At 47.8% G+C, this 13,740-nt stretch overlaps 6 protein-coding genes across 6 annotated transcripts; 1 reads left to right on the top strand and 5 right to left on the bottom strand.

Annotated features, from left to right (window-relative positions):
* Positions 1-2,221: 2,221 nt before the first annotated feature.
* FOXG_02913 (uncharacterized protein) lies at positions 2,222-3,485 on the bottom strand (the record flags this gene model as incomplete). The annotated part of the gene is made up of 2 exons (XM_018380381.1): positions 2,222-3,058; positions 3,113-3,485. 2 exons carry the CDS (start codon positions 3,483-3,485, stop codon positions 2,334-2,336), a joined length of 1,098 nt encoding a protein of 365 aa, XP_018236643.1. The 3' UTR covers positions 2,222-2,333.
* Positions 3,486-3,551: 66 nt separating this feature from the next.
* FOXG_02912 (endoglucanase type C) lies at positions 3,552-5,277 on the bottom strand. The gene is made up of 2 exons (XM_018380380.1): positions 4,587-5,277; positions 3,552-4,538 (listed from the first exon to the last, which is right to left on the bottom strand). Exons 1-2 carry the CDS (start codon positions 5,193-5,195, stop codon positions 3,858-3,860), a joined length of 1,290 nt encoding a protein of 429 aa, XP_018236642.1. The 5' UTR covers positions 5,196-5,277; the 3' UTR covers positions 3,552-3,857.
* Positions 5,278-5,768: 491 nt separating this feature from the next.
* On the bottom strand, positions 5,769-5,982 carry FOXG_18433 (uncharacterized protein; the record flags this gene model as incomplete). The annotated part of the gene is made up of 2 exons (XM_018398514.1): positions 5,769-5,876; positions 5,980-5,982. 2 exons carry the CDS (start codon positions 5,980-5,982, stop codon positions 5,769-5,771), a joined length of 111 nt encoding a protein of 36 aa, XP_018236641.1.
* A 790-nt stretch (positions 5,983-6,772) lies between these two features.
* Positions 6,773-8,071, top strand: FOXG_02911 (uncharacterized protein). The gene has a single exon (XM_018380379.1). It carries the CDS (start codon positions 6,968-6,970, stop codon positions 7,913-7,915), a length of 948 nt encoding a protein of 315 aa, XP_018236640.1. The 5' UTR covers positions 6,773-6,967; the 3' UTR covers positions 7,916-8,071.
* FOXG_02910 (uncharacterized protein) lies at positions 7,851-11,452 on the bottom strand. Its single transcript, XM_018380378.1, has 7 exons — positions 11,134-11,452; positions 10,718-11,087; positions 10,315-10,668; positions 9,713-10,256; positions 9,553-9,661; positions 8,649-9,502; positions 7,851-8,596 (listed from the first exon to the last, which is right to left on the bottom strand). The coding sequence occupies exons 1-7, from the start codon at positions 11,293-11,295 to the stop codon at positions 7,993-7,995; spliced, it is 2,997 nt and encodes a 998-aa protein (XP_018236639.1). The 5' UTR covers positions 11,296-11,452; the 3' UTR covers positions 7,851-7,992.
* Positions 11,453-12,902: 1,450 nt separating this feature from the next.
* Positions 12,903-13,573, bottom strand: FOXG_18432 (uncharacterized protein; the record flags this gene model as incomplete). The annotated part of the gene is made up of 2 exons (XM_018398513.1): positions 12,903-13,536; positions 13,569-13,573. 2 exons carry the CDS (start codon positions 13,571-13,573, stop codon positions 12,903-12,905), a joined length of 639 nt encoding a protein of 212 aa, XP_018236638.1.
* Positions 13,574-13,740: the final 167 nt, after the last annotated feature.

Raw genomic sequence — 13,740 nt, 5'->3', positions numbered from 1 at the left:
TTACTGTGTGTAATGCGGCAGATGCGAAAGCATAAAGGCTACTCAAAACTTTATCCAAAATACTACACACATTATGGATCTGGCTGAGTGTGGTTGTCTAATTCAGAAACTAGCTAGCCGTCTTATGTAGCCTCGATTCCGCCACAATATAAGTGTTGTGAAACATACTGTAATTTCAGCTAAATAACGCACTTGTACGTGCTAGTTGGAGGTGTTGGCCTTTGTTCGGAAGGTGGCCGGCCGATTGTGAGGCGTCAGGCAGAAGGCTGTCAATATTCCGTCCCTAGAACCGACTTGCAGCGGTATTAGCCGTCACGATGCGGCACCTTACCTGAGACCGTCATCCAACCCTCCAATTCCTCAGCAGACTGGTATTGACTATGACGAGTTGACACGCAGCAGCAATGCTGAGAACTCTAAATCAAGTACGGCATGTGAACGTACCATCCATCATCCAGGGCCATTATGTATTGTTAGGTTATCTGTGACATATGTGATACGAACAAGTGCTTGCAAAATCGCATTTTATACCTTGAGTCGCGATTTGAAAGGAATTGTTAAAAATTGAACTTGAAGGCCCATCGCAAGAAAAATCCGACGTCGCGCCTAGGCGGCGATCGGCTAGAATGTTCAATGAGCCATAGGCGCATATCCATACTGAAAGTTACCGAGGGGGCTTGAATGTGGCTCGCTGAGCCCCCTCAGGTCTCAATATATCGATTTGATGTCCTCCATAGGCCCTGGATTTCCAAGACGCCACAGAACTCTCTGGAGGCCAACCCGCAATCAGAGCTCATTAAGACTCGTATTTAAACTCGCAAAATAGTTCCCCAACGTCAATGTCCAATGTTGTGGACCAGTTTGCGAAAGGACAAAGGCTATCTGTCGCACTCAGCGTGCTTATGTTGAACAGGTGCTGGGGCGTCACATGCAAGCAGGGATGCTTTAAGATTACAGCCGAAATGGTAAAATCTCTAAGGGGTAGAATTGAAAAAGAAAAGAAAAACACAACACAACATGAATATATCAATCTGGATCAATGGACCGAATACACGTAATGTCTGACAGCTTAAAGACATAAGGTGAATATAATTGGAGTCAAAAAACACCCTAAACGGGTCCCGGTTAGGGTTAAAAGTTATATATCATAGGACATGCGAATCTAGCTCCCCCCGGGCTTGAGTCCTGGGAGGTGTTGGTGGAATTCGCGCGGGTAGTCGACAGAGGCATTTTATTTTTTGCCAAAGTTCAACCACAACGATTCATCCATAAATACTTATATCCAACGGTAGAGAAATAAGTACTTAAGTCATTCATGGCCATATAACCATTTTTAATTCATATCTGGCCAGATAAGATGTAAAAGAATGCATCCAACTCGGTGTCGAGACGAAAGCGGGGTCCAAGCTCAGAAAGGCTACTTACGAAATATCGTTACACCCTAGTCGTTTTGCTGGGTGTAAAACCAATAAGAGGAGGGCTTGGACCAGACGGTATCCCTGTTGGCTCCATAGCATTGTGATCTACGTCAGGTCTTGAGCCAATGATATCAGGTCTTGAGCTGGACGGTATCCATATGCCCCAATGTATCCATCCTTCCGCTTGCACTGCTGACCATTGCCTTCGAGAGTAATCAAGACGTGCTCAAAGTATTAAAGGACCTTATTAAATAAGAAAATAATAGCCTGATCCTTCTCCTTAAGTTTATTCTTATCCCTGAGGTAAAGCAGGATCTTACTACTTAACTTCTTTCCCCGTAATACCAACCCCTCCCATTTGCTCTTCTACTCATACCAAAAAATCCTTCAGGAGAAAGGCACGCTAAATCATATAAAAGAAGGAAAGCCAACAGGTAACCACATTAATAGTAACATCTAGAAGTTTCTTTGCTCAAAACACCAGATTATCAGACTTGCTATATGCGGTAAGCTAAAGAGACTAGAGGAGATTAGTAAGTCTAAGTAATAGATCCAGAAGATAAGGTTATAAAGTTTCCCAACTAGTCCTTTCCATCTCCATAGCTCATAGGCCTTCGCATCAAGGGTCTCGTTCTATTGGATATTATCCTCGAAGGCCTCGGAATTACGGCCAAAAAGTAGTGCTTTAACAGTAGCAGGTCGGTGACGATTTGTTTCCGAGACGCGAAATAAAATTAGATAGATAGAAAGGAAGAGACATCACAGATACAGCAACGAACTCATAAATCATCAATTTCATTACAGCCAATTCAAACAAGCACCGCCATATAAGACTACCGCCTTCTTCTCCTAAATCAGACAAATCATTAGCAATCGCCTCACGCTGACCAAATACATAGTTCATAAAAAGTCACACTACCCTTCCATCTCAGTCCGTCCTGGATGTTCATCATCCCATTCATCCTCAACATCCACATAAGAATCCTCCAGAGATACCGCCTTCCGTCGGTGTCCACCTCCATATAACGACTCAAGCTTTCTAGAGTCGAGAAAGACATTCTGCATCTCCGAGATGAGGTGCTCCTCTTCAGCATCGTCATCGGAAGCTCTGAGGCGGAATCTGACAACCCTCCGCCCGACGCCGGATGTAAGGAAGGGCTTTAGGAATGAGAAGATGGACCAGGCGAAACGTGCAAAGAGATATTCTCGGCTTCCTTCAACTAACGTCTCGACGGGACGGTTCTGATACAAGGCTGTGAACTCTGCTTCCCTTCCGTCAAGTACATGAAGAACATATTGGCTGTTTGCTTCAACTCCATTTGCTTGACCGCTTTGCTTTGGAATCAGAGCAAAAACGCTTTGATCAAAGCATACGTAGAGGTCCGCCTTGAGCGGTAGAATATTGTGAGGGTCATCGATGGTATGTGATCCACCACCGTAAAGACCCATGCCATTTTTGCTGAACCAACTCTGTTCTTCTCTGGGGATCAGATGCGCCCATGTAAAGGCATAGCTGGTGTTTGTGATGGCACACCTCTTTGCATAGAGTGATATTCTAGAGGTTGGGACACTCCACCATTCAGGTAGTCTGTCATGGGGAAATTGCCAGTCTCTGAAGCTTGGAACAATTGCATATCGATCTGATAAGTGTTAGTAAGGATGCCCAGTCATATGAGTGAAGGCTTTTCCATTACCATCGCCCTCGACGAAGAACCAGTAGTCTCGCTGCAGCAGTATCGTCTCGTCTTCAGATACTCTATCCTTTCCTCTCTCATCTCTCGCTAGGTACCCTTTCTCAAAAGCATTATTCGCGACGATCTGGCACGCTGTAAGGGCCGTCAAATAGTGCACACCAAAAGCCCCCTCTGTCGTATTGTAGTCGACACGCGGGAGGCAAAAAAGAAGGTTCAGCGGTTTCAAGTAGCCAGGATGATAAAAGCGGATCTGATCTCTATTAAGATCTCGGATCTCGAGCGACGAGACGGCAGATAGTGAGCGCGGCATTGGAACGCGATGCTCTAAGTGGCTGAGATGAAGTTGATGATTGTTGGAAGCAAGAAGACCCATGACGTTTTTTTTTTAACTTGAATTAGCTCTTGATCAGCGAGATCTCAGCCACACGTGAAGATGACGTACATGGATGATGCTCAAGAGTCCACTAATGCAAGCCACTCGGGACGGTTAATATCGGGTACGAAATCAAGATCTAGTGTTGACGATGATTCATGAAATAGAAAATGGTGAAATAATATACTCAGAAAAAACTATCGTTTATGTACAAGTCCTAATACCCAATATGTTCTCCTATCCTAGAAAGAGTTTTTCCGCCCCGACATACGTGTCAAGCTAGTGGACAGCTGTTTTGCATATGTGCTCCAATAGCTTCACAGCAAGTGGACACTCAGGATCCATATTGAACATCGGTGTTGTTTGATGTTTTTACAAGCGGTGAGGGCCAGGATAAGCAGGAGCCTTGACCGACGAAGTAGATCCAATCTCTCCAATTCGGATGTTGCTGAATGTCACTTCAGGGTTGGGCTGCACCTTGACGATGTTCTTGGGATCGCCCTCAGTGGCGTCACAGGGTCCAGCAACGCCCTGATCCAACCAGGCCATGAAATCACCCTCGCTCCACCAGACGCTCATGGCGAGAACCATTCCGCGGGACATGGCATCGCCCATTTGCTTAGTACCGCCGAGGCGCATGTACTCGTTAGCTCCAGTGGCAGCGCAGTACTTGTCGTTGATGAAATTGATCTTGGGAGGGCCGGAGATGTTGACGACAGCTGACTCGATGACCTTGTTGTCCTGGATGTAGTGGCGGTGCAGCTCGATGAGGTCGCCCTGCTTGTTGGCGACGAACTGGGATGTCACGGTGAACTTGCGGGTACTGTCGACCTTGTACTGCTTGCCGCGGCCGTAGAAGTCGGTCACGTTGATGCGGTTGTGGTTCCAGCCGCAGCCAGCCTTGTCGCAGATACCGGAGCTGCCGCACTCATCGCCTGTGCAGCCGTAGAGGCCGGGCTTGTTGCAGGGGTGAGGAGCAATGTGAGTTGCGCGGGAGTTGGCCTCCCAGATGTCGAGCTCGTTACAGCAGACACCCTGTCCCTTGATGTTGCCCTGAAAAGGTCAGTACAATCATTTAATATGGAAAGGGAGTGAACTTACTACTCCGTTAATGAAAGGAGTGACGTAGCACTGGGCATCACAGTATCCAGCACCATAGTAGGCGCCAGCCTTGCTGTTTCGGCTCGTGCTCTTACCGCCATCCTGGGGCATCTCAGAAAGGTACAAAGCACCATTCATACCACAAGGAAGCTTCTCCATCTCAACATCAAAAGAGAACTCAGTGCCAGTGAGGTGAAGCATCTCATACTTCTTCTTGTTCTCCTCAAGCAGATAAACTCGAGGAGAAACAAGCTGGTTGTTGATAAGCTGCTGAAGACGAAGCTTGTTGCCAGAAGTAGTGATACCAGCGTTCTTGTAAGCGTTTGAGTCCATACCACTGAGGATACAGTTCTTGGCGCAGGAAGCCTCATCGGGACAGGCTGTGGCGTTGGGCTTTTGTCCCCAGTCACCGCAGCCGGCGCCGTTCTTTTGGTGGATGCCGTGAATACCTGCGTCGGCGACGATGTAGTTGGTCTGCTTCTTGCAGCCGGAGGCCTTGGTGCAGCGGTAGGTCTCGAGCTTGGGGTGTTGCTCCTTGGCCTTGTCGGGGGTCTGAGCAACAGCGACCTGAACAGCCAGGGCTGAGAGGATGAGTGAGAGAGACTTCATAGTGAATGAGTTTCAAAGTTCAGGTAGTGACTTGTCTAAGGAATGACGAGATGAAGAGCATGAGAAACATCGTCAAGAGCCGCCGGAACTCGGTTTATATCTATTCTTTCTATCCATCACTCTACGGAAAGGGGTCTTCCACTTTCGGCCTCACCCCGAAAATCAATGCCATGAAGGTCCTCACGGAAGCTCAACCATACTGCTCCGAAATTTCAGGTCACGACTCCGGCGTCATACAACGCTAACCAATCAAGATCCCTATATCTCCGCTCCCTCCGTTTTCCTAATTCGAAATGCCAAGCACAACCAATAAAGAAACAAGTACCGAGTTTCAAATAGTTTCGCAATTAGTGCGACTGAGGAGGGCGGGCCGAAATACCGCGACGATATAGCCCAGGCTGTGATTGATTAAGATTTCATGGGTTTCAGAATCCTTGTCAAGTCATTCAATGGGGGAAGCGTGTGGAGATTTCTCCAGATTTTCCCACCTACCATTTCGGAAGCGAATATTTGAACGGACGACTTGGCTACGGACCGTCGGGAAGGGATGTATTGAGCCGTTGGAATGGAGAGTCATGTGAATGATTTGGACTTGTCACTTCCCCACTGGATAAATAGAGTCTCGCCGAGATGGAGACGCAGGAGGGTATCATTCCGCTGAGAGAGTTGCCGGGCCGTAATCTATATTCTCGGTAAGGCGATGGGTTTCAACTAAGAGTCTGGGCGCAGATGGTTGAACCTTATGGAGATGAAGACGGTCGGTTGCGGGTAAAAGCTGTCGTACCATTTTGAAGTGAGGTTTTGGCGATAGATTTATGACCGATTTGACATTTCTCTACGCCATAGAAATGTGTTGAGTTTACTTGAGAAGTATGAGTTGATATGTGAGTAATTTAAGCTCATAGATAAGCTATTCTGTTCCTGCAGCGGGATCCTGCAAATACGGGATGAACGACGCTCGAGCCATCCTGTCAGCGTGGGGGAATGCGGCTCATCACCAGCATTTGCCCTGTTCAAACCAGCGTCCGTATCAGCTGAAAGATGAAAGTCCGATCGGTTACAACTTTCAAGGAACATGGCACACGTCAGTGAATATCCTTCAGCTCCTCGTCTCCTGATGGCACCTCTGTCGGCCTGTCGGGCCAAACTACCCTGTACCCAAGCTACACTAGGTAGGAAGAAGTTAAGAACAGCTTCGAAACGGCCCGAAAAGGACGAATAATGTGATAGCTTGATATTTCATATGCTGAAGCTTAGGGTAGGTCCCAGTTGAGATAGTTGTATGTTGACAACCAGTCAATCGTGGATAGTAATAGAACGAAGTGCTGTTGAAACCTGTTGCCAAAGGATGGGGTACTCCGTAGTTCCAACGAAAATATACAATTGTTAGAAAAAGATACCAGTCAAAATCTCAAATGACTTTTATTCCGATGTTCTTACATAAACACATAAATAATGAGTCAAAGAACGTTCAATACGTCAAACTCAATTTGGCCATTTCGCTTATTGGTTGGTCTGCTTGTGCAATTCAAAAAGACTTCATTTGACACGTGATCTTGATGCAACCAACCCTCGCAAATCTTTGTCTTCTATTTTTGTCAACTGTCGGTAGTTCATGAACAAACTCAAATCACGGGTCCTTTGAAGGATCAGCCTCGAGCGATCTCAATATCGAAAAGTTTATCCGACAGTCCGTCTCGAAATACCTCTGAATTAGTTTGCGCTCAAACCCAACATTTTGGAGTCCTTTGCTCTAGACCAAACTACGCGACATGGATGACCACCAAGACAAGATCGCCACTTTAGCCGATGGGAGAAAGGTTTCATATGCAGTTTATGGAGCCCAAGATGATGATGCACCCACTTTCTTCTATCTCCACGGCTTTCCGGGGTCTCATCACGAGGGATACGTGATCAATACCACTGCAGCCCAATATGGCGTACGCGTCATTGCACCAACGCGACCAGGGTACGGCGACTCGACATTTCAGAAAAACAGAAGAATTATCGACTATCCCAAGGATATACTCGAACTAGCGGATATTCTATCGATCAAACAGTTCGCGGTATTAGGTGTCTCCGGTGGTGGACCCTATGCTATCGCCTGTCTCAAGGATCTTCCCCCAGACCGTTTAGTTGGCATCGGCACTGCCGCTGGCGTTATGCCAATGTCTTTCTCAACGCAAGGAATGCTTACAATTACACGAATCATGTTCAACATAGCGCCTTACGCTACAGGCATATTAGGCTGGATCACCGATAGAGTGTTGGGGAACACAGCGCGAGACACCAAACACCCAGAGAAGTTGGAAGAGATGATGGATAAAGACATAAGTGCAAGATCAGCCAGCGACAAAGACGTATGGGAGACTCATCCGGACTTGAGAAAGTCTTTAGGGCGAGCTACGAGGGAGGCAATGAAGCAGGGCGGCTATGCGACTGCGTGGGAAGCACGATTATTTGGAAGTGATTGGGGGTTTAAGCTGGAGGATGTCAAAGTTGAGAAAGGAAGAATGATAATGTGGCATGGAGATTTAGATGTCAATGTTCCGATCGGAGTGTCTGAAAAGGCTGTTCAGCTTATGCCTGGTGCAGAGCTGAGAGTCATGAAAGGGGAGAGCCATATGAGTTTGATGACCAGGGTGGATGAGTTCACAGTGGCTATGAAGGATATGATATTGAGATCAGAGCCGGGGCCTAATGGGAGGTCAGAGAACTAAATACGTTGCTAAACATAGATTGGAGTGATACCAAAATCATATTGCTAAAGCTGGTCTGAACATTTCCGAGTGAAGGACTATTGGCAGTTGACATGAGTACCATCCAACAAGCTTCCAACCTCATCCAACTTTCTCTGCCACGAGTCAGACTCAACCTTTCTATCCTTCAACTTATCCTCATTCGGCCCCTCAGCATCCACAAACACATTCTCACCCAACGTCATCTCTCCCTCATACAAGTGTCGTCCAAGATCATCAAGCAAACCCGGCCCATGAGCAGTAGCATCCTTAGGATCCTTCCAAATCTTGACCTTGAACTTTTGGCCCTGACGGAAGAAGAACTCCTCCGCCAAGTCTTGGTTCCTCTCAGCGAAAGGCTGCATCGAATCCTCGGGGATTTCAGAAAGACCGAGGATCATACCCTCTGCGAGAAGCTCGGCGACGGATTGGCGATGGTTGATCTCGGTAGACAGACTTGGGTTGAAGGTGATGTTGTTGGCTGCGAGGGAAATGTTGGGTGATTTGACGAGGATGTGTGAGCAGTGGATCTCCTTCTCGTTGCCGTAGAGGTAGAAGGGCATGAATTCGGCGGGATAGTCAATCTCGCGATGGATGGAGTTGAGAGGGCGGCTCTTGACTACTGAGTTGAGAGTGATGGTTCCATCTCTCTGATGGTATTTCCTGCGAGGCATTAGTAGACTGGCCAAAGTGGGATCTCAAAGATACTACTTACTTGGTTCCCTTCTCGTACATGATGACATCCAAGCTACCAAGTACGTCGACAACATCCTCAATAAACACTTTCTCAGTCGACTCAAGCATCACAATACTATCCTGGTTACCCCCAGTAAGCTCCTTGTGAAAGTCCCTCAAGGTACTATCAAGAGTCGCGGACAGGATAATCTGCTGCCGTTTTGTCGCGCTGTGGAACGAAGCCTGGAACGACAGGAATACCTCAGAAGAACCAGGTGTGCCCTGCACAAGGAACTGGACCTTCTTCTGATCAGGGTCGTTCCTCTTCCGGACTTTTTCAACCTCATCGCGAATGACTTCCTCAAACTCGCGCATCAACTTGTCAATGAAGTTCTGACGAGTCGGGAATGGACTCATAACTACGTTTCGAATAACGAAAAGACTTTGGTTAGACTTTCCAACTCCCATTCTCTCCATGAACTTATGAGCGCAAGACCCATAGTCCTCATGGAGAAACTGTGTTGATGTCAGGAAGATCGGGATCTCGGTAGGATCAGTGTTGGCAGAAGTGATGGAAAGTCTATCGACGACTCTTTTCATGAGATAGTTTGCCTCTTCAAGATCAGTGTTCAGATTACCGTTTTTGTCTTTCCAGTTAAGAGCAAAGCAGTTGATGTTGGTGTCTGAACCGAGATCTCGAATGATCTTCATGGCTTCTTTGGAGGCGAAGATGTCCTTGTCTTTCTTGCCGATGATGAGATCGCGGATCTTGTCGCGTTGCTTTTCGACAGGCTTGGAAAGGAATCCTCGACTACCGTTGTTCTCCGCCGCGAGCATATTGAAGGGGACGCAGATGAAGTCGTCGTTGATCATAGTTGCGTAGTGAGCTGAGAGCTAAGAGATCTTAGTACTTGAGGAATGGGGGAAGTAGTTTGGAGGCTTACTCTGGCGCTGGTAAAGGTTGCTTCGCCGAGCAACTTGCCATAGCCATGATGGTTGAGGCCAATGGTTGAGTTGGAGAACCACGCTGACATTGCCGAGGCACCAGGTTTACTAAAAGGTGACTTAGTCCTTGTGAGATACTGGAACTGATGAGCAACTTACCTGCCCTCAACACCATAGACGCCAATGTTCTCTGCGGAGCCCTGTGAAAGATACGGGCCGGACCATGTAACCAGATGCCTCATTCGTCCATCTTTGTAGACCAAGCTCCCAGCAGGATACGGGATATACCCAGCCTTATGCGGATCAACAGTAATGGAGTCCGCCTCAGCCATAGCCTTGATGTCCTCAACAGTCTTGGGATCGAGGTACCACTCCGGCTCAGGCTTGGAGGAGCCCTGATCTTCAACGCTGTAGCGTCTATCAGGGTTCACCATTGTGGCAAAGTAGCCTCCCCAAGCTGCATCGGCATGGACGAGGAAGGACAGGCCATGCTCCTCTTGGAACTTCCTACGAAGGCGGAGGATGTCGGTTAGTCTGTCGACTGCGCCCTCTTCGGTTGATCCGATGATGGCTACAACTGCGAAGACGGCTGTTTTGGTCTTGACGCATTCTTCGAGATATTTCTCGAGGACTTTGATGTCGATTTGAGCGGCGTTGTTAACGTCAACGCCAATCACGTTGCCCGAGCCAAGGCCGGCAATGGCTATGCGTGCACTGTTCAGTACCTGTTGATCGTTGAATACAGCGGGGAGATAACTAACCAACTCCTTTTGGCCAAGAATAGTGACGCGTCTTGCTGACGAAATACTTGATCGGGTTCTTGATATGGAACTCTCTCTCAAGTACCTCGCGCCCAATGGTCTGGATGTTGAACTCATTGAGAGCGCTCTCGAGGAACTTGCTGGTAATACCAAATTGCTTGTTCAGCTCATTGGGAAGATCAAGAATAACCTCGGAGCGGAGGTTCAGCAGGTCCCATCCTTGAAGATCCTTGAAGAGTGTTTTCTTGGATGCGTGAAAACACCGAGTGGCGTAGAACTTGTCTCCAATGAACTGAAGTTTTCCACGCCTTAATGCAAGGCAGAGACTAAGTGGATAAAACTTGAGGTTTCGAGCTACCCTTGTTAGTATCCATTTCACCACGACTAGGATGAGAATACATACCAACCCAGATAGACTCAAGATTAGCAATCGTCCCATCACAAGTAATATGACCCCAGGAAACCGGAGATTTCTGCGCATCCGTATTGTATCCAAAAAGCTTACACAACTGCTGCCCAACCCGAAGTTCAACAAGCGTCGTCATCGGACTAGCCTCGAGCGCGACATTGTTCGGGTTATACAGCATAGTCATGAAATACCCGAGGAGTGACGACATGGTCAGGTCAGTGCACATGTGCGCTTCATAGCGGGGTGACCAAAAGGGCGCTGAGTGTTCGCCAAGAAGTTGTGCGACCTTTTCGGTGGCGAGGCGGAGATCGGATCTGGCTTTGAGGAAGACAGGGGACCGGCGGTATTCTTTGGAGATGAAGGCCTGTGGAGGTTAGCGAGAATGGGAAACAGGGAGGGAAAGGACGGACTTGATCTTCGGGATGGTAGGCTTGACGAGCAGCGAGGAGTTCATCGAGAATAGTGTTGATGTTGGCTCTGAAGTCGGGAAGGTTAGAGCCCTTGGGCCCGATGAAGTATGCGTGGACAGCATCGAACTCCTTGTCCCGGATATCGTCGTTTTCCTTAGGCATGATGATTGATTTGTTAAAGCTGCTAACCTGGTGATCTTAGAAGCCAGTCGTTGAGCCCAGAAAATGAGCCTGCTTCCCACGAGTTTATGTATTCTTCGGATTTATATCTTCTATAAACTGACGTATGACTTCTCTCCCTCGATAGATGATGAATAAGATCAACATCTCGTACGTAAGATATTGTGTCATCACATGGCATGGAATCCTGCAAGACTTGGTGGTGGAGTTCGATATGCAGCATGTCTTCACGAAAAACTGAGACCTGCAGGCCGGAAAGAAACCGGCCGACGGGATTTGCAGCAAGGGATCCTCAAAGACCATTCATGTGAAGTCATTGAGGTCATGATGCGTCGAGGCCAATATTAGAGGAACGAAAAATATTGGTTAATTGCATAATAAACAATGTTGACCAGCGGAGACTTAAGGAATATTCTATTCGGTCTCAAGGATGAATATGTCCGCCAAAGTCTCAACCTGTAGAAGCTATGGGGCTCCTTCAACCGAGATATTTCGATGCATCAAGGCCCAATCTAGTGAGTGACAGCAGCACAAGTGGCTTTCAATAGTCCCAGGCCGATCAATCCCATGCAGGAAGGTGATCTCCGGGTGCCACGGCTTCAGCCGCTCGCTATGACCCGTGTCTCAGATTCGACCAACCACGATACCCGTCAAGATGCAACTATCTCCAATTGGGTGCCAAGACAGGGAGGCTCTTGGTGAGACAACAGCTGAGTGCCCTGTAATCAATCGTCATGACTGCTTCTGTGTCACGGTTTGCCTCGGCGGTGGGCGATCATGGCATTCCACGTCAAAGTGGCTGGTATCGAGGGAGGCAATGTGGATTTTCTGCAGCGGTGTTGAGCTCGGCGCTGGATTTGATATACCCGAGATGGCTTTGAGAAACGCCCAGAGATCAGTGAAGATGCCTATTATCTTTCATCGGGAGTACGACAATATAATCATTTGTTAGCTATTTTTTTTTTTTTTTTAAGTTTGCAAGTCAGCCTCGAAAGGTATATCCAAGCATCTCCAAAGTCTAACATAATTTAAACATTCATTGCCCCTCAGCAGGCAAAGCTTCATTAAGTCAATATCATCATAGTTAGCTGCCTCAATTGCAGCCTGAACCTAGCTGCACATAACCCAGCTGGAGAGCCTTACTTGCTCTTCAGCTGGCCCCAATCTTCTTCCTGCAACCCACTTCAAAGACACGCTTAAATCATCCACTGCGCTTCCACTTCTAGGTCAGCCAGAGGCTAAGCAGTAGAGACCACGCCGCAAACTCACCAGTAAGTGATCCGATCCGGCTTCCCCTCTTCTGATCGCAACCGCTAACAGCATCACAGCTGCACCGTCACGATGCCTGCTGTCCGAAGAAGCTTGCAGCCGCCTGATGAGGCCTTCCGCACCGAAATGCCTGACCCGATCCATTTGTTAGCTAATATAGGACTTGCAAGTACCCGAATATCTTCTTTACAGTCATCTCATCTCCTTTTATGGTTCCGCTCAATGGCTTATCCATCCAACCTTCAGTCCATCCGCCTCCAAAGTCGATGATCCATGCGTCGTCCGTTTCGCGATGAATCAATACATTAGATGCTTTACCATCACCCCATGTAATCCCAGTCTTCAATACTTCCTAGTGTTGATAACTCCCAAGTCTCAGAGACTGGGATATACTCCTCCAAAAACCCAATAGTCTTACCATTCTCGGGTGTCGTGATAAGACCCAGAATCTTGGGGACCTGGATGGCAGCTGCGTGAGGGGATGTCGTAATCTTCCAGAGGCAGTCAAGCTCTCGCTGTGCGGAGTCCTCGCCCTTGCTATGCCCAACTTTTGAGCACATTTCCTTCCCATCGACCATCACATGGGCAACAGAACCCGCATTGCGAAGGTCTTCGACGACATGAATGTCCTTAGTAGAATAAGTTGGTAGGTTGCAATCCTTGTCTTTGTTGAGGTGGAATGGTAGGCCAGATTGGCCAACGAGAACAGTGTCCTGCTTAACGCCACTATCCTGGCGCAGCACCTCTGCCTTGCCGTTCAAGGTTCGAAATGAAAAGTAATACTCCTTGGGGAACAGTAGGGTATGAAGGCATTGTGATGATGTTTCGCCAGAGGCAGATGATGGCGCCAGACGATCAAATTCGTCTCTTCCAGCCTCAACGACAGCATCGAGAATTTCATCTGATAGAGCCTCGGCCTCTTCAATGTCATCAGAATCACAGGCCTGATTGTATCTGTCGATGAAAGAATTCTCTACTGGAGGTACGACATGGTTCAACAGACAGCGGTTCAGGTAGACAAGAAGGCGAGCATCGTTTCAGCGGACATAAAGCGAAATTTCGTCTCCCTGTCCGCTACACAGTTCCTCAAGATGATGGTAGCTCATGATCATCAGCAGGGAGTCGGCCTGGAATTGTCAGTGTAAAGGTCGTTGGGGA

The sequence above is a fragment of the Fusarium oxysporum genome, chromosome 8 (genome assembly GCF_000149955.1).
Source record: "Fusarium oxysporum f. sp. lycopersici 4287 chromosome 8, whole genome shotgun sequence".
NCBI classification, from domain to species: domain Eukaryota; kingdom Fungi; phylum Ascomycota; class Sordariomycetes; order Hypocreales; family Nectriaceae; genus Fusarium; species Fusarium oxysporum.
This window is presented reverse-complemented; position numbering and strand designations above follow the sequence as displayed.